Source organism: Oncorhynchus keta, chromosome 34 (assembly GCF_023373465.1).
Source record: "Oncorhynchus keta strain PuntledgeMale-10-30-2019 chromosome 34, Oket_V2, whole genome shotgun sequence".
In the NCBI taxonomy this organism is placed as follows: Eukaryota; Metazoa; Chordata; class Actinopteri; order Salmoniformes; family Salmonidae; genus Oncorhynchus; species Oncorhynchus keta.
In genome coordinates this window covers 8,819,863-8,840,078 of record NC_068454.1, presented here as the reverse complement: position 1 = coordinate 8,840,078, position 20,216 = coordinate 8,819,863, and the positions used below count along the sequence as shown (strand labels likewise).

At 44.0% G+C, this 20,216-nt stretch overlaps 1 protein-coding gene across 3 annotated transcripts in view; it reads right to left on the bottom strand.

Moving 5' to 3' along the window:
* LOC118375369 (tensin-1-like) overlaps positions 1 to 20,216 on the bottom strand; it is a 280,910-nt gene that overhangs the window by 175,040 nt on the left and 85,654 nt on the right. Inside the window, exon 1 of one of the 3 annotated variants that reach the window (XM_052493037.1) lies at positions 4,174 to 4,592. The exons of the other annotated variants lie outside the window; for them this stretch is intronic. Within the exon in view, the coding sequence (XP_052348997.1) occupies positions 4,174 to 4,194 (21 nt within the window). The 5' untranslated portion in view covers positions 4,195 to 4,592. Of the gene's footprint in view, positions 1 to 4,173; positions 4,593 to 20,216 lie in introns of those variants that run through there. 3 annotated transcript variants of the gene reach the window in all.

Genomic DNA, 20,216 nt, shown 5'->3' with positions numbered 1-20,216 from the left:
AGGCAGTTAACCCACTGTTCCTAGGCCGTCATTGTAAAAACTTTATTAACTGACCTGCCTAGTAAAAATACAAATAAAAAAGCTTTCTCCTTACTCTTTCCCCCAAATTGGAATTGCATCTTCTGTAACAGCCCAATGTTCCCAAACTGCTGTTAGTTTGTCACGGTTGACATGTACTGTCGTAGCAGTGTTAATTAACGATCAGGGAACAGAGGGTAACGTCAGTGGTTGCATGGACACACACACACAGGGCTATCCTTATAAAAATGCTATTTGCTGGGGTTTTGAGTATATTTATATTGAAGGAGGAGGACACGCTGCTGCTACTGTTTATTATCTATCCTGTTGCCTAGTTACTTTACCCCTACCTATATGTACATATCTCAATTACAGGGCTTTCTATCTTATCTTATCTATCCTGTTTCCTAGTTACTTTACCCCTACCTATATGTACATATCTCAATTACAGGGCTTTCTATCTTATCTTATCTATCCTGTTTCCTAGTTACTTTACCCCTACCTATATGTACATATCTCAATTACAGGGCTTTCTATCTTATCTTATCTATCCTGTTGCCTAGTTACTTTACCCCTACCTATATGTACATATCTCAATTACAGGGCTTTCTATCTTATCTTATCTATCCTGTTGCCTAGTTACTTTACCCCTACCTATATGTACATATCTCAATTACAGGGCTTTCTATCTTATCTTATCTATCCTGTTGCCTAGTTACTTTACCCCTACCTATATGTACATATCTCAATTACAGGGCTTTCTATTTTATCTTATCTATCCTGTTGCCTAGTTACTTGCCTAGTTACTTTACCCCTACCTATATGTACATATATATCAATTACAGGGCTTTCTATCTTATCTTATCTATCCTGTTGCCTAGTTACTTTACCCCTACCTATATGTACATATATATCAATTACAGGGCTTTCTATCTTATCTTATCTATCCTGTTGCCTAGTTACTTTACCCCTACCTATATGTACATATCTCAATTACAGCTTTCGGAAAGTATTCAGACCCCTTCACTTCTTTCACATTTTGTTACAATTAAAGCCTTACTATACAATAGATTAAATCGATTTTTTTCTCCCCATCAATCTACATTAGAAATGTTTGCAATTTTTTTATTTTTTTAAATCAAATATCACATTTACATAATGATTCAGACCCTTTATTCAGTACTTTGTTGAAGCACCTTTGGCAGAGACTACAACCTCAAGTCGTTATGTGTGTGACACTACAAGCCTGGCACACCTGTATTTGGGGAGTTTCTCCCATTCTTCTCTGCAGATCCTCTCAAGCTCTGTCAGGTTGGATGGGGAAATGCACAGCTATTTTCAGGACTCTCCAGAAATGAGAGATGAGAGATGTTTGATCGGGTTTAAGTCCGGGCTCTGGCTTGGCCACTCAAGGAAATTCAGAGAGTAATCCTGTTGGAAGATGAACCTGAGCGCTCTGGAGCAGGTTTTCATTAAGGATCTCTGTACTGTACTTTGTTCATCTTTCCCTCGATCCTGACTAGTCTCCCAGTCCCCGCAGGTGAAAAACATCCCCAAAGCATGATGCTGTCACCACCATGCCTCACCATAGGGATGGTGCCAGGTTTTATCCAGATGTGACGCTTGGCATTCAGGCTAAAGAGTTCAATGTTGGTTTCATCAGACCAGAGAATCTTGTTTCCCATGGTCTGAGAGTCCTTTAGATGCCTTTTGGCAAACTCCAAGCGGGCTGTCGTGCCTTTTACTGAGGAGTGGCTTCCGTCTGGCCACTCTACCATAAAGGCCTGATTGGTGGAGTGCTGCAGAGGTGGTTGTCATTCTGGAAGGCTCTCCCATCTCCACAGAGAAACTCTGGAGCTCTGTCAGAGTGAACATCTGGTTCTTGGTCACCTCCCTGACCAAGGCTCTTCTCTCCCGGTTGCTCAGTTTGGCCAGGCGGTCAGCTCTAGGAAGAGTGTTGGTGGTTCCAAAATTCCATTTAAGAATGATGGAGGCCACTGTTTTCTTGGAGATGTTTATTGGTACCATTCCCCAGATCTGTGCCTCGATACAGTCCTGTCTTGGAGCTCTACGGACAATTCCTTCGACGCCATGGCTTGGTTTCTGCTCTGACATGCACTGTCAACTGTGGGAACTTATATAGACAGGTGTGTGCCTTTCCAAATCATGCCCAATCAATGGAATTTACCACAGGTGGACTCCAATGAAGTTGTAGAAACATCTCAAGGATGATCCATTGAAACAGGATGCACCTGAGCTCAATTTCGAGTCTCATAGCAAAGGGTCTGAATCTTTAAGCAAATAAGATATTTCTGTTATTCATTTTTAATACATTAGCAAAAATGTCAAAAAACCTGTTTTCGCTATGTCATTATGGGTTACTGTGTAGACTGATGAGGCTATATATTTTTTAATCAATGTGTAAAAAGTCAAGTGGTCTGAATAGTTTCCCGAATGCACAGTACCTTGTACCCCTGAAGAACATGGACTCAGTACTGGTACCCAGTGTACCCAGTGTATATAACCATCATTGTGTATTTTTTCCTTGTGTTATGTTCATTTTTTTTCTCTCTGTGGTGTTGGGAAGGGCTGTCAGTAAGCATTTCACTGTTAGTCTACACCTGTTGTTTACGAGGCAGGTGAAAATTAAGATTTGATGTCTCATTATGAATGATATGGACCCACAACTAGTGTATACGCACAGAGACAGACAGAGATAAGGGTGCAGGGAACAGGCAGTAGGACAGCTCATACAGACTACAGACAGAGATAAGGGTACAGGGAAGAGGCAGTAGGACAGCTCATACAGACTACAGACAGAGATAAGGGTGCAGGGAAGAGGCAGTAGGACAGCTCATACAGACTACAGAGAGAGATAAGGGTACAGGGAAGAGGCAGTAGGACAGCTCATACAGACTACAGACAGAGATAAGGGTGCAGGGAAGAGGCAGTAGGACAGCTCATACAGACTACAGACAGAGATAAGGGTGCAGGGAAGAGGCAGTAGGACAGCTCATACAGACTACAGACAGAGATAAGGGTGCAGGGAAGAGGCAGTAGGACAGCTCATACAGACTACAGACAGAGATAAGGGTGCAGGGAAGAGGCAGTAGGACAGCTCATACAGACTACAGACAGAGATAAGGGTGCAGGGAAGAGGCAGTAGGACAGCTCATACAGACTACAGACAGAGATAAGGGTGCAGGGAAGAGGCAGTAGGACAGCTCATACAGACTACAGACAGAGATAAGGGTGCAGGGAAGAGGCAGTAGGACAGCTCATACAGACTACAGACAGAGATAAGGGTGCAGGGAAGAGGCAGTAGGACAGCTCATACAGACTACAGACAGAGATAAGGGTGCATGGAAGAGGCAGTAGGGCAGCTCATGAAGACAAGACACATACACACAAACATCCCTCAAGGGGAACACCTACTGTCTGCTACCTATAGCCACACAAACACACACCTGAAGGAACACTGACATTGTTCAGCGTTTTGTTGTTCAAAGACTCATATACACATACACACACACACAGACAGACTTGGAGGGCAGCACATCTATTGTTGTGTGTTTAGATGGAGTCTCCTCAGTGCAGTCAGGCTCATTAGATACAGGAGAGAGTGACAGCGCCACCACTGTCCCCTCAGCCATCTAGGGCATCTGGGCCAAATGTCACAATGTATGTTAACACGCAAGACAAGAGGCGCAGCATAGCCCACACACTTCTCTCTCGCTCCGACACACACGCACACACACACGCAAACACACACACACACGCACGCACGCACACACCACAAACACACACAAACACACACACACACACACAGAGTTCCCGCAGTAAAGTAAGCAAAAGCCACACTTCTCTCTCGCTCCGACACACACGCACACACACACACACACACACACACACACACACACACACACACACACACACACACACACACACACACACACACACACACACACACACACACACACACACACACACACACACACACACACACACACTCTTAGTGTTTGCAGGGGTTACCATTCTACTCACCACTGGAGTAGCACAACCTAGACCGGAGACCCAGCTCAAATTCCAGACACAAGTACCGTAAGACAAACTCTGTCATCAGAGAGGAGCGTGGGACCAGCCTGATCTCCTTACCTGGTACACAGCCGTAGCCATCCTCTCGCTCTCCCTCTCTTTCACACGTTCCTTATTTTTTCCTGTCTCTGTAATTACTGCGGCATCGTCCTTCCTCTGAGAGTGCAGAGGCAGAGAACAGCTTGCATGCGCAACAGAAGGGGTAATCCAAAGACTTCCTACCTAGGCTAGAGAGCTTGTGGAGGTGTGTGTGTGTGTGTTTGAGAGAGTGAGAGAGAGAGAGAGAGAGAGAGAGAGAGTGTGTTTTTTTGTCTCCACGCTAATAGCTCTGTCTTTTTGTTCCCCTCTCACCACTTCGCCAGAAAATGAACATAAAAATGTCTCAAGTCTCTTTATATGGTCAAGAGCCGTGAAGAGGTCCAACGAGTGAGAGCCCTAACTACCAATAACTGGAACAGCACACTGCAGCACCGCGCTTCTAGCGCTGGAAAACTGGGAAAGTCTGACTGCAGGCTATTACTATAGCCCCTCCTCTCTCTCTCTCTCTCTCTCTCTCTGTCTCTCTCTCTCTCTCTCAACATGCTTGCGAGCAAGGAGAGAGAGGAAAAAAGTATATTGAGCTGAATTTCCCAAGGAGCTCAGGGGTTGGACATGAGCTTGACACAAGACAAAAGCCCCCTTTTTTTCTCAACCAGCAACTTCCCCCCTCTTCCTCTGTCCTTCCCTCCTCTATCCTTCCCTCCTCTCTCCCTCTCTCCCTCCCTCCCTCCTCTATCCTTCGGTCCTTTCTCTCGACCTCTCGTTGTTATCAGGTTACAGGTTAAATACGAGTTGACAAGCTCTCTCTCTCTCTTGCTCACACACACACACACATTCACAGACATAGGCACAGTCACACACACACGCACACATAAACATACACACAAACACAGAGAGAAAGTGATTCCATTCGGTGTAGCTTATTCTCACTTGCAGAACAGTTGTCAGTCTCCAACTTATTATGTAACAGTACATTGAAATCTCTGTTAATTGAAACTGAGAAGCTCCAGAAAAGCTTGACTACACTTTGAAACAATAGTTTAGTCCCAGTGTGTCCTACTTTGATCTAATGATACTATAACTGAGTTTGAGATGGAAACAGGCTTTAACCTACAAAAAAGGAATCACATGATTTACATTTAAGGTAGGGTTTCATTCAATTTAGACAAAAATACACACCAAATTTGTGAAAATTATGTACAGATTTAAGTTAGCACACAGATGAAGATGATCTGAGCTTCAAGCCTTCAGGTTAAAAACATGTAAAACGCATGAGCAAATGTCCAAAGTGTTGAGTCAACACGTAACAGTAATATGTTAACAATCCTTATGGTTTTTATTTAAACTATATTTCAACTAGGCAAGTCAGTTAAGAGCAGATTCTTAATTACAATGACGGCCTACCAGGGACCAGTGGGTTAACTGCCTTGTTCAGGGGCACAGAACGACAGATTTTTACCTTGTCAGCTCTGGGATTCAATCCAACAACCTTTCGGTTACTGGCCCAACCCTCTAACCACTAGGCTACCTGCGGCCCCACTTATGCTGTAGTAGCTCTGCCATTTCCTACGGTGACAATGACATCTCATTTCTCATCATCTCACGGCATAATTGACAATTACCAGAAAGAGTTGTTGACTTTCAAAAGCTAGGCTACCACTTATACGCTGCACATGAAACACATGTTGTAAAATACAAAATCCACTGTGTTCCGCAACTTTGAAGTCGGGTCTAAATAATTACATGGAGGCACATTCATTGTAACACCTACAGTAGGCTAAGACTTCGTCTCTGCAGTTGTGTTCACCAGATGTGTGTTGTGTGACAAGGAGTAAAAATGAGTAAAAATTTGTCGGAAGGAAGGAAGTTGGGGTGGATTGGTAAGTGGATGGAGGGAGGGAGGATGGGAGGGAGGATGGGAGGGAGGATGGGAGGGAGGATGCAATGCCTTGTTGTATTAGCAACAAAACAAAACAAATTGGTGGTTTACGTCTGTTGGCTAGCAGACACCATGGCGTACGGCAAAGTAAATGAGTGGACGAGACTAAATGGGTCTGGGTACTTCCCTGGTTTTTAAGGAGTGACCCAGCTGGCGCATAACGTTCTGAGAACCATATGTTTGGTGAGATCGTGTTTGTCCTGTGGTTATTTTACATACAAGGTGCAGGATAGTTGCTTGGCTTTGGAACATTCTCAGCACATTTAAGGAACTCTATTTGTTATTAATTTAACAGAACCTGCCCCTAAAAGTTAAAACACGGTTATATTTCATTAAACTGTTGGCAACGTTCTAGGAGCGTTCTCCAACTGGTTTGATATTGGGAATGTTTTCAAATAGTTCAGAGGACATTAAGAAACAACATTCTTATGTAGGAATTTCAGTACTTCCGTGCAACGTTTCCTACAGGTTTACTCATGATTCTATTTAAAGTCATCCTCTGAAATTGTTACAAGAACATTAACAAACAATGTTCTTCTGTGGGAATTTCAGTACTTCAGCATAACATTTCCTACAGGTTCCCTCATGGTTATATTCAAAGTCATGTTCTAAACAACTGTCTATGTGGGAATTTCAGAACTTCCACAGAACATTCCACACAAATTCGCATGTGGTTCCATTTAATGTCATATTTTTACTACATTCTGGGAACTTTTTTTTTTTTTTACATATATATTTATTAGTATTTTTTAATATAATTTAACAATCATCAGCAAAATATGACACAGATAATTCCCCGTTATTCCCCCAACCTACACAAAACAGCAGGCTACATAGGAACACATCACACAAAACAATTCCCTCCCCAACCCATGAACACTTGCTTCCCTCCCCTCTACCGGTATAAGCTTCAATGATTAACAATAAATAAAATAAAAACTAAACAGAATGACCTACACATCCAATGCTAGAAAATGTATTATTCAACAAAAAAACAAATAACAACAATAATAATACATGAATGAAGAAAATAATAATAATGAGCCAGTTATGGTGACTCTAGAAACTGCTGAAAGTCCCCCCAGATATCAGTTGATTCAAAGGGTTTATTATAAATTGTAGGCTATTTTTTTCCAGATGGAATATAGGAAGTCAGTTGTTTAAGCCTCATCTGCTCAAAAAAACAATTGACAACTGTGTTGACTGTCCTGATCCCCGTCGAGGGCCTTTGGGGTGAATTGGAAAGCCGACTGCGAGCCAAGCATAATGACCCAACATCAGTGCTCGACCTCACTAATGCTATTGTAGCTGAATTGAAGCAAGTGCCCCCAGCAGTAAAAAATAAAAAAATTGACCTTTATTTAACTAGGCAAGTCAGAACAAATTCTTATTTTCAATAACGGCCTAGGAACAGTGGGTTATTAACTGCCTTGTTCCAACAGTGGAGGCTGTTTATAGCTGCAAAGGGGGGACCAACTTCATATTAATGCCCATGATTTTGGAATGAGATGTTTGACTTTTGGCCACGTAGTGTATTCAGACACCCCTTACAGGGAATTGGAAAGGATAGAATAGAAAAGTAATTCATTCCGTGTGTGCTACATGACACACACATATATAGTTGAGTAAACTAAAAACGGTGTGACCCAACTAAAAAGTTGGGTCACACCGCGGTATTGGCAGAGCTCTATCATCTACAAGTCATTGTCTCCAAAAAACAAAGGTACAAGGTTTTAAAAAACAAACCTGCAAATGAACATGAGAGGCTGGAAGCAGCATTGGGTCAGCTGTATGTGGTCAGAACATGATGGCAGACAGAGAGACAGACAGGCAGGCAGGCAGACAGATGGAGAGAGTTTCTGGGCAAGGACACGGGACACAGCTGTCTCTGTTTTAAGGGAGACTCTCCTGAGGCTGACTCAGGGTTTCTCAACAACAGCACCAGTCCCTCATTGGAACATCTGAACAACGCCCAGGCAATGCTAGCTTGTCACAGCAAGTGGATGTCAACACCATGGTCACATTGTACAGTGCATTATTCAGTCCTGGTCGGAATAACTGTCTCAGAATGGTTGCGTAAGCGCAATTAGATCAGATCAGACTCCTCTCTACTCAGGCTTTGAGAGGTAAACAGGTTCAGCATTCAATCAGCAGCCACCTGTATAAACGTCTGGTAAAGTTATCAACTTTTTTGTAATTCTGAAGTTCTCTCTCTCTCTCTCTCTCTCTCTCTCTCTCTCTCTCTCTCTCTCTCTCTCTCTCTCTCTCTTTCTCCCTCTCTCTCTCTCTCTCTCTCTCTCTCTCTCTCTCTCTCTCTCTCTCTCTCTCTCTCTCTCTCTCCCCCTCTCTCTCTCTCTCTCTCTCTCTCTCTCTCTCTCTCTCTCCCTCTCTCTCTCTCTTCCTCTCTCCCTCTTTCCCTCTCTCTCTCTCTCTCTCTCTCTCTGGTGCATGGTGTGTCAAAGCATGCTGCGTTTCATCCCTCTCTTTCACCCATTTCCTCACTATTTTTCTCCTTTACACACCTCTGCCAAGCACTCTCTCTCCCCCTTCTCTCCCCCCTTCTCTCCCCCCTTCTCTCTGTTCATACTCTTCCTCACTTGGCCTGCTCTTAACATTCTCTCCAGAGACTCTGGATTACTTCATCTTGCCAAAGGTTGGGTGTTTCTGTTTGTGTTCTCTACTGTATCTATCAGAAAATAAGTAGCTACAAGTCAGACATGGGGCACTGGAGAAAAGGAGAGGAGTGAGAAGAAAAACATCTACATATGTATTTCTTCTTGGCGTACAGCGCTGCTTGTCTAATTACTCTGTACAGCGCCATATGTCCACACGTTATATGGGCAAATCAGTCTGCATGTGTTTCAAGTACCTTTTCTGGTACTGAAGGGAGTGGAAGTGTTACAAACCACTAGTACAGTGTCCCTCAATCCAATCCACCGTGCACCTGATTAAAGTTATATCTAAATGGCACAGATTACTCTTTTCCAAACTGCTGGGAGTCAAATATAAAATAAAACCTGTGCTGTGTTGTTTGGAAGGAACCTCACTGGGCTGAACAGGACATCACTGGGCTGAACAGGACATCACTGGGCTGAACAGGACACCACTGGGCTGAACAGGACATCACTGGGCTGAACAGGACACCACTGGGCTGAACAGGACATCACTGGGCTGAACAGGACATCACTGGGCTGAACAGGACATCACTGGGCTGAACAGGATATCACTGGGCTGAACAGAATATCACTGGGCTGAACAGAATATCACTGGGCTGAACAGGACATCACTGGGCTGAACAGGACATCACTGGGCTGAACAGGACATCACTGGGCTGAACAAGACATCACTGGGCTGAACAGAATATCACTGGGCTGAACAGGACATCACTGGGCTGAACAGGACATCACTGGGCTGAACAGAATATCACTGGGCTGAACAGGACATCACTGGGCTGAACAGGACACCACTGGGCTGAACAGGATATCACTGGGCTGAACAGGACATCACTGGGCTAAACAGGACAAACTCTTCCTCTGGACAAACTCTTCCTCTGGATAAACCCTTCCTCTGGACAAACTCTTCCTCTGGACAAACTCTTCCTCTGGACAAACTCTTCCTCTGGACAAACCCTTCCTCTGGACAAACCCTTCCTCTGGACAAACCCTCCCTCTGGACAAACTCTTCCTCTGGACAAACCCTTCCTCTGGCCAAACCCTTCCTCTGGATAAACCCTTCCTCTGGACTAACTCTTCCTCTGGACAAACATTAAGATAATGAAAAAGCTTCCCTTGTGCTCCACAACGACGACCTGGCTTTCCAATTACCCTACGCGCGATAAATCAGCCTCCAATGTATCTAAGGTAAGTCACAAGAACGGAAGACAAGCGATCAGGTGCCAAATGATCTTGACAGCTGCTGTTACTGGAGGTAAACTAGGGCAAAGCAAGACGGCACAAGAGGTTAAGAACAAGACAGTCACTGCTAGGCTGTATTCCAAAAACTTACTGCAGAGAACGAGATACACTTACTCTTCCAACTAAAGACTACGGTAGGGCCTTAATCTTAATGTACGTACGGTATACATTGGAGGACACGCTCAGCCTCAAGCCTCGGCTTCCTAAAATGCACACTGTACTAATTACCTTGAACAAGCTTTGATGAACATAGTTGATTTGGGGGTATTTTTTATACTCAACAGGCTATCTAGATTTATACATAGCTTTGTCAGCAGAGGAAGTCAATTAGCAGTGAAGTTGAGACAGCTAGACACAGACTGATAAATCCAACTTCTGTTCGACCCAGGTAAGTAGAAAGCTGGGCAGCTATAGCCACCAAACTGTCATATCAAAAAGGTATCTCTTAACTTACGTGTATATACTGTAGGTGCCTGGATGTGCCTAAAAGGTAGAGACAGTCAATTATTTTTAAATTACGGAAATCATTGTTCTCACGTCAATGAGTGTTTTTTTCTATTAAATTACCAACAGAACATACAAATATGTTTTAAAAAATAGAACCATGATGCTATTATGAATACATGTATGAATCATGAAATTGCAAAAGATTCAGGGACTTTCCTCGTGGTATTTCACTCCCGTTTGACTCACAATGGCAACAGCATGTGGACAGAACACATGACAACACAGCCATTGTTTGGGCCAAACCATACCAGGTTTCAGTCATTTCGATAGGTTCATTTGGGGACAAAGCCTAGCCATGACAAGGGTTCCATCTCACCGAGAGACTATACCCACACCTAAGACTAAATGTACTATACACAAGATGCCTCCAGTTGGTATTTTACTGGGCAAAAAAATGGGCTATTGCATATTCTGGCATAGCATTGTCTTCTGTGCCCGGCACTCCATGACTGAACCTTGAATGCTGAAGTTGGCCAATGGCAGCTCCAGTAGCAAGAGGAGGTGAGTGTTATTGGCTATAATAACACAAGAAACAGAAAGGAGCTTTATACATGGTGGGGTCATTCAGCTAACACCAAACTCATCCAAGCTACCGCTACATTTAGCTAAAAAAAGGGGCTTTACTGCAGCTCTTCCAATGGCCATAACTCTCTCAGTATCAGCGGTTAATGTAATGAAACCTAGCTCTCATGCAGGAACCAACCTCGCCAAGGGAAACTAAGTGAGGAGTCGCAAAAACAGCCTTCCAAAATGTCTGTCCAGTCCAAACAAAAATATGCTTTTCTTTTTGGTTTAAAGAACAGAGATGGATGGTGAGGGAATTGTGGGGGAGGCGGGAGAAAATGAAAACACATACTTCATCACTGTGGAAGGGAAAGGTTGGAGAGAGGAGGGAGGAGAGGTAGGAGTGGTGATTAGCTGTGTGTATTTGTGTTTCTCACTCTGATTTCTCTGGCCTCCCTATTCATTACCAGAGGAACACAGTAGTGTCCTTCCCAAAACACGCTTGGTTCCCGGAGTCATATCTCTAGGCTCTTCTCAACTCCTAAGAATGCACAACAAGTGAACTTTAATGTGCTGTCTTTTTCTGTGGCTAAACCAACTAGACTCGTAATTTTAACAATTTTATTCGTATTTACAGATGGAATACACGTTTGTTATTAAGGCACATGAAAGTTCACATGTTCAAGAAGGCATTTCTGCAAAAATTAAAAGCAGCTCTCCTGTGAAGTCGTGGCTTGAGACATACGCCAAGTTTACTGAATCAGGTCACAAATGAGCGAACCACTATCGGACGTGCCAGAGAAATATGTAGATCAGGAACTAAAAGGGGCATTGCATCTGGCCAGAGTTGTTTTAGAAATCAAACAGTATCCTCACTTCCTGGCTAATTATTTTATCTTTAAATGTTCCAATTGTCAGTTTGATTTTACAAGATGGCCCATGTGGAATAAAAGAGGACCTTAGAAAGCCTGAAGTAAAATCGAAATGGAGCTCTCAGTATACTAGCAGCCTCCAGGCTGAAGTCATGGCAAAATAATTGTTCCATGATTGGCTGACATAATGAGGGGGCTGGACATGCTGAGAGATGAGTTTATTGGTCTGTCATATAACACATGTCTGTCTATTGGCGCTTGTCAGTATGTCTAGGTAATCATGTCAAACGCAGCTTTTTTATGTATCATGTAGTAAAACTGCATAAACCTAATGTCAAGTTAAAGTGTACTGTTAGCTAGCTAATGTTAGCTGGCTGGCTTGCTAGCTAACGTTATGTGTACGCTCTCCACTTTCTGAGGACTGAGTTTTGAAATCAGTGCAATTCAAGAATGATAGGTAAGGAGATTGAGAAAACACCAGTTTGGATTACATTATCAAAATAAGGCCAACCATGCATGGCATCAGACAGGAGACGTGTCCAACCACAATGAATAATTGTAAGATAATCTAGCTAGCTACATTTTCAGATATAAACATTTGACAGAAAGTTGTTTCATTCCAAGTGTACTATTTTGCTAGCTAACGTTAGCTGGCTGGGTCCCTAGCTAACATTATGTGTATGATCTTATTTCTTGTATCTCAGACACATTTGCTTGACTAGTTATAGCCATAGAACCTGGTTGGTTAGCTACCTGCAGATTCATGCAGGGTAGTAACGTCATGAGTTGTGATTATGGTACATGTCTTAACAAAAGACTCCACTCTAATTTTAGCAAAGTATTTTCTTTTCAAGACAGTGTACTGTTAGCTAGTTAGCGAATGTTAGCTGTCTTGCTTGCTAACTAACGTTACGTCATGCATTGAGATTCACTGTTTACCTAGCTAGCTATCTAGCTACATTTCTTAACACAAGACTCTCGTCTTAGTGTGCCAGAGCGCAGAATAACTGTTTAATTTTTGAACACTCAACACCCGTTGAATATGTCCGGTGTCAGTATACGTCCGCAACTAAGTGTAATGTGTTGTTGTTTTTGTCACACATGCTTTGCTTTATCTTGTCCAGGTCTCAGTTGTAAATGAGAACTTGTTCTCAACTGGCCTACCTGGTTAAATAATGGTGAAATAAAATAAAAATAAAATAAAAAGGTAATTCAATTGACGTCAGCAGCACTGTTACAGTGACCAATGCTCTGGATAACATGAAAACTGTCTAACCAGCTCTGCTAGGGGGAGTAAAATGGTCAGAGTGGGGTGTTCTCTCATTATGTGTCTGAAAGTAGCTATCCAACGTTGGCCAGTTAGCTTGGGTGCTCGACTGGCGTTGTGAGGTCAGAGCTTTCGGAACAACCCTACTTATTTGCCAGAGCGCCCAGTGTGCGCTCTAAACTCGAAATGCTCTAAATTTACAAACGGGCAATCTGACAGCACAGTTGCAGTCACCAACGCTCTGAATAGCATACTGTAGCAGCCTAACCAGCTCTGCTAGGGCGAGTAATGTTCAGTGAGCTGTTCTATCTCTCTTAGATGACTGGAAGTAGCTGGCAAGTTAATACAAAAAGCACAGATCAACCCTTAAAGAGATTGGTGGGGCTAAGGCTTACGATGGTGAGAACAATGCTGAATGGATGTAGACAAAGAAGGGCTCTCCAGTGGGTACCAAAACATTGAAAGACGGTTATCTCAAAAGTGAGTTTGCAAGTTGATCAACTTTCAAAGCAGAATTCCCTTTCGGCCATGAAAGGGAATTCGCACAATTGGCCCAGCATCGTCCGAGTTTGGCCGTTGTAGGCCGTCGTTGTAAATAAAAATGTGTTTTTAATTTACTTGCCTTGTTAATTAAAGTGTAAATAAAAATAACAAATACAAAAAATATGTAAAATTGTGTGACTAAAACCTTCTCAAAATTCAATTAAATTAATTACAGATTTTTTTATTTATTCAGACTATTTTTTAGGGTGACGAAGTAGTGACTGTTGCTGCCAAGGGCACTTTGCGTTCCTATTTGTATTTGTTTTTTTACGTGTTATTTCTTACATTGAGGTACTCTTACCCAGGTAATCTTAGGTTTTATTACATACAGTCGGGAGAAACTACTGGATATAAGAGCAACGTCAACTCACCATCATTTCGACCAGAAATACTACTTTCCCGAAGCGGATCCTGTGTTTGATCCACCACCCAGGACAATGGATCGGATCCCAGCCGGCGAACCAAAACAACGTCACCGTAAAAACGGCAGACGAAGTGCTCTTCTGGTCAGGCTCCGGAGACGCACACATCGCGGACCGCTCCCGAGCATACTACTTGCCAATGTCCAGTCATTGCAACATACAGTAACTCAAGTCCTTCTGTTCACCTGACTTAGAATTCCTCACAATCAAATGTTGACCGCATTATCTACCAAGAGAATTCTCTTTGATTATAATCACAGCCGCATATATTCCCCCCCAAGCAGACACATCGATAGCACTGAACAAACTTTATTTGACTCTATGTAAACTGGAAACCACATATCCTGAGGCTGCATTCATTGTAGCTGGGGGCTTTAACAAGGCCAATCTGAAAACAAGACCCCCTAAATTCTATCAGCATATTGATTGTGCTACCAGGGCTGGTAAAAACCTGGATCATCGTTATTCTAAATTCCGCGACGCATAGAAGGCCCTCCCCCGCCCTCCTTATGGAAAAGCTGACCACGACGCCATTTTGTTGCTCCCAGCCCATAGACATAGACTAAAACAAGAAGCTCCCACGGTCAGGTCTGTTCAATGCTGGTCCGACCAATCGGATTCCAAGCTTCAAGATTGCTTCGATCACGTGGATTGGGAAATGTTCCCCATTGCGTCAAACAACAACATTGACGAATACGCTGATTGGGTGAGCGAGTTTATTAGCAAGTGCATCAGCGATGTCATACTCACAGCAAGTATTAAAACATTCCCAAACCAGAAACTGTGGATGGATGGCAGCATTCGCACGAAACTGAAAGCGCTTTTAACCAGGGAAAGGTGACCGGAAACAAGACCGAATACAAATAGTGTCGCTATTCCCTCCGCAAGGCAATCAAACAAGCTAAGCGTCAGTATAGAGACAATGTAGAGTCGCAATCCAACGGCTCAGACACAAGAGGTATATGTGACAGGGTCTACAGTCAATCACAGATTACAAAAAGAAAACCAGCCCAGTCGCGGACCAGGATGTCTTGCTCCCAGAGAGACTAAATCATTTCTTTGCTCGCTTTGAGGACAATACAGTGCCACTGACACGGCCCGCTACCAAAACCTGAGGACTCTCCTTCACTGCAGCCGACGTGAGTACATTTAAACGTGTTAAACCTCGCAAGGCTGCAGGCCCAGACGGCATCACCAGCCGCGTCCTCAGAGCATGCGCAGACCAGCTGGCTGGTGTGTTTACGGACATATTCAATCAGTCCTTATCCCAGTCTGCTGTTCCCACATGCTTCAAGAAGGCCACCATTGTTCCTGTTCCCAAGAAAGCTAAGGTAACTGAGCTAAACGACTAGACCCACTCCAATTTACTTACTGCCCCAATAGGTCCACAGACGACGCAATCGCAACCACACTGCCCTAACCCATCTGGACAAGAAAGAATACCTATGTGAGAATGCTGTTCATCGACTACAGCTCAGCATTTAACACCATAGTACCCTCCAAACTCATCATCAAGCTCGAGTGCAACTGTGCAACTGGGTACTGGACTTCCTGACGGGCCGCACACAGGTGGTGAGGGTAGGTAACAACATCTCCACCCCGCTGATCCTCAACACTGGTGCCCCACAAGGGTGCGTTCTGAGCCATCTCCTGTACTCCCAGTTCACCCACAACTGCGTGACCATGCACGCCTCCAACTCAATCATCAAGTTTGCAGACGACACTACAGTGGTAGGCTTGACAACCAACAACAATGAGATGGCCTACAGGGAGGAGGCGAGGGCCCTCGGAGTGTGGTGTCAGAAAAATAACCTCACACTCAACGTCAACAAAACAAAGGAGATGATCGTGGACTTCAGGAAATAGCAGAGGGAGCACCCCCCTATCCACATCGACGGGACAGTAGTGGAGAGGGTTGTAAGTTTTAAGTTCCTTGGTGTACACATCACGGACAAACTGAATGGGTCCACCCACACAGACAGCATGGTGAAGAAGGCGCAGCAGCGCCTCTTCAACCTCAGGAGGCTGAAGAAATTTGGCTTGTCACCAAAACCACTCACAAACCTTTACAGATGCACAATCGAGAGCATCCTGGCGGGCTGTATCACCGCCTGCTCCGCCCACAACCGTAAGGCTCTCCAGAGGGTAGTGAGGTCTGCACAACGCATCAACGGGTACAAACTACCTGCCCTCCAGGACACCTACACCACCCGATGTCACAGGAAGGCCAAAAAGATCATCAAGGACAACAACCACCCGAGCCACTGCCTGTTCACCCTGCTATCATCCAGAAGGCGAGGTCAGTACAGGTGCATCAAAGCAGGGACCGAGAGACTGAAAAACAGCTTCTATCTCAAGGCCATCAGACTGTTAAACAGCCACCACGAACATTGAGTGGTTGCTGCCAACATACTGACTCAACTCCAGCTACTTTAATAATGGAAAAAATTGATGTATAAATGTATCACTAGCCACTTTAAACAATGCCACTTAATATAATGTGTACATACCCTACATTACTCATCTCATATGTATATACTGTACTCGATACCATCTACTGCATCTTGCCTATGCCATTCTGTACCATCACTCATTCATATATTTTTATGTACATATTCTTCATCCCTTTACACTTGTGTGCATAAGGTAGTTGTTGTGGAATTGTTGGGTTAGATTACTCGTTGGTTATTACTGCATTGTCGGAACTAGAAGCACAAGCATTTCGCTACACTTGCATTAACATCTGCGAACCATGTATATGTGACAAATACAATTTGATTTGATTTGAGTCGGCATAGGATGCCCACTCGATCAAGAGGCTTCTGAAGGACACTGTGGAGCACTCGATGACTCAACAACATTTGAGATTGACTCGATTGACCCGTGAAAGCTCAAAGTGCTCGAAGTGTTCGGTTTCAGATTCAGCCTGGTTACACACTCCCGCCACTGCAGTCCCAATGTTGCCTAGAGAATAGCTTACCTTTCTTCTACCACCATTCACCTATATTTACAACCACCAGAGACTTACAATTCATTTCGTTCACCTTTGGAATTCCAAATCAGGTCCATCCCACAGTCTAGTCACCCAGACTTGGCTGAAACTGGGTTCGTCTGAGTTCAAGGCAGTACCACCGAACCATCTTCAGCTGAGTTCAAGGCAATACCACCGAACCATCTTCAGCTGAGTTCAAGGCAATACCACTGAACCGTCTTCAGCTGAGTTCAAGGCAATACCACCGAACCATCTTCAGCTGAGTTCAAGGCAATACCACTGAACCATCTTCAGCTGAGTTCAAGGCAATACCACCGAACCATCTTCAGCTGAGTTCAAGGCAATACCACCGAACCATCTTCAGCTGAGTTCAAGGCAATACCACTGAACCGTCTTCAGCTGAGTTCAAGGCAATACCACCGAACCATCTTCAGCTGAGTTCAAGGCAATACCACTGAACCATCTTCAGCTGAGTTCAAGGCAATACCACTGAACCGTCTTCAGCTGAGTTCAAGGCAATACCACCGAACCATCTTCAGCTGAGTTCAAGGCAATACCACTGAACCGTCTTCAGCTGAGTTCAAGGCAATACCACCGAACCGTCTTCAGCTGAGTTCAAGGCAATACCACCGAACCGTCTTCAGCTGAGTTCAAGGCAATACCACTGAACCGTCTTCAGCTGAGTTCAAGGCAATACCACCGAACCGTCTTCAGCTGAGTTCAAGGCAATACCACCGAACCGTCTTCAGCTGAGTTCAAGGCAATATCATTGAACTGCCATTGAACTGTTACGTTTATTACAGTAAATACAATTACTGATGGCGTCTTTGAGCCTCCGACATCTAAAAACTGTGTTGTGGAATTGACACACTGAAAGCTATGAAGCTCCCGAGTGGCGCAGCGGTCTAAGACACTGCATCTCAGTGCAAGAGGCGTCACTGCAGTCCCTGGTTTGAATCCAGGCTGTATCACATCCGGCCTGTAATTGAGAGTCCCATAGGGCGGCACACAATTGGACCAGCGTCGTCCGGGTTTGGCCGGGGTAGGCCCGTCATAGCAAATAATAATTTGTTCTTAACTGACTTGCCTGGTTATATAAAGGTTAAATTTTTAAAAAGATGAACAAACAAGATGCACATGTCTGAAGAAAGGGTAGTGGAAAGGACAGGTCCATTTGGCACTGGTATTTAGTGGATGACATGATGGCACGGAGCAAGCAGCACCTGTGCTCAGACACGAAAATATAGACAAACATCGAACTGACATCTCCCATTGGATTGGATGAAGCTGTGTTTCCCATTAGTTCCAAGTCCTCTTCCCACAAATCTTCATCTAGCATTACTGAGGCACCACAATTCTCTCTCCTCCTCCAAATACTTCTGACATACTCTCACTTTTACTTTACATCTCTCTCTCAGATGCACAAAACTCACACACACGCACGCGCACGCACGCGCGCGCTCACACACACACACACACACACACACACACACACACACACACACACACACACACACACACACACACACACACACACACACACACACACACACACACACACACACACACACACACACACAGTGACATACTGTCGTTCATGCAGTCTGACCATTTGTTTTTTAGTAGCAGAGGTTATGCAGGGGCTACGTGCGAATCTTATCTAAATATGGATGTGGAGATTTCTCCCTGTAGCGAGTCAGTGTGGAAACTGTCTCAGCATGACAGAGTTATTACCACCACTTGGATTCCAGAAGTGTAAGATCACATATTAATCAAAACTAAGGGAAAGCTTAGGGGCAATGGGAGCACCTTAACCTTATATATTTAACTTGTAAATTCTTCATGAATAATGAATTCAAGGCGATGCAAGTTTGATCGAAAGCTGATAGCGATCGAGCTAGCCTTCATCAACTATCATTCACGACATAAATGTTTTTTTCATGTCAAGTCTAAAAGTAAATTGCGACCTGCCAAGGCCAATCTCTGAGGGAATATTTGTCTGATTAGAGAAAATGGAGGTTTGTCCACGTATGTCCATGTTTGCTGATTGAGAGTAGTTTGGATTGTACTCTTCATCACCATTTAATTAAGAAATAATTAAGTCTCTGCGTTCCGGACCTGTCACAAATCAACCCTGGGTTCACAGAATTCCTGCACGCGTTCCTTCCTAGCAAAGAACTCCAACAACAACACCTCTCGGGGAGAAGACCTTTTCATATTGTGTTACTTCTCTCTTCATATGTTCTACCCCTTCACTCATCACATTTTCTTATTGTTTTTGTTTGATATGTTTTCATGGGTTTCAATCACGTCCTCGTATTATTAAGTCAGATTAGTTGTGGGGTCATGAATGGGATGTATTTGTTGTGGGGAGCATTGATTGAAATACAGTTTGTTGTCATTGTAAGAACCAGTAGACCAAGAAGAGGTCACATGGGCTGCTCATTACTCACTGCTTCAGAACGTTTCCCCAGTTAGGCAGCTATTTATTTACTTATTCATTTATCTGAATTGAAATGGATGCAATTAAAACTCTGACACATTGAATTACACACAGTCATCAACCAAATGCATTGCGTTAGTTTGAGCTAATTTGTCTTCGCCCCTCCTATTGGGACTAACTGGTAAACCTTCGCCCCTCCTATTGGGACTGACTGGTAAACCTTCGCCCCTCCTATGAGACTGACTGGTAACCTTCACCCCTCCTATTGGGACTAACTGGTAAACCTTCGCCCCTCCTATTGGGGCTAACTGGTAAACCTTCACCCATCCTATGAGACTGACTGGTAAACCTTCACCCCTCCTATGAGACTGACTGGTAAACCTTCACCCCTCCTATGAGACTGACTGGTAAACCTTCACCCCTCCTATGAGACTGACTGGTAAACCTTCACCCCTCATATGAAACTGACTGGTAAATCTTCTGAGGAGGGCAGAGGGAGCTGGGTAGAGTTGGAGGAGGGTAAAGGAGGCTGGGTAGAGTTGGAGGAGGGTATAGGAGGCTGGGTAGAACTGAGGAGGGTAGAGGGAGCTGGGTAGAGATGGGAGGAGGGCAGATGGAGCTGGGTAGAGATGGAGGAGGGTATAGGGAGCTAAGTAGAGCT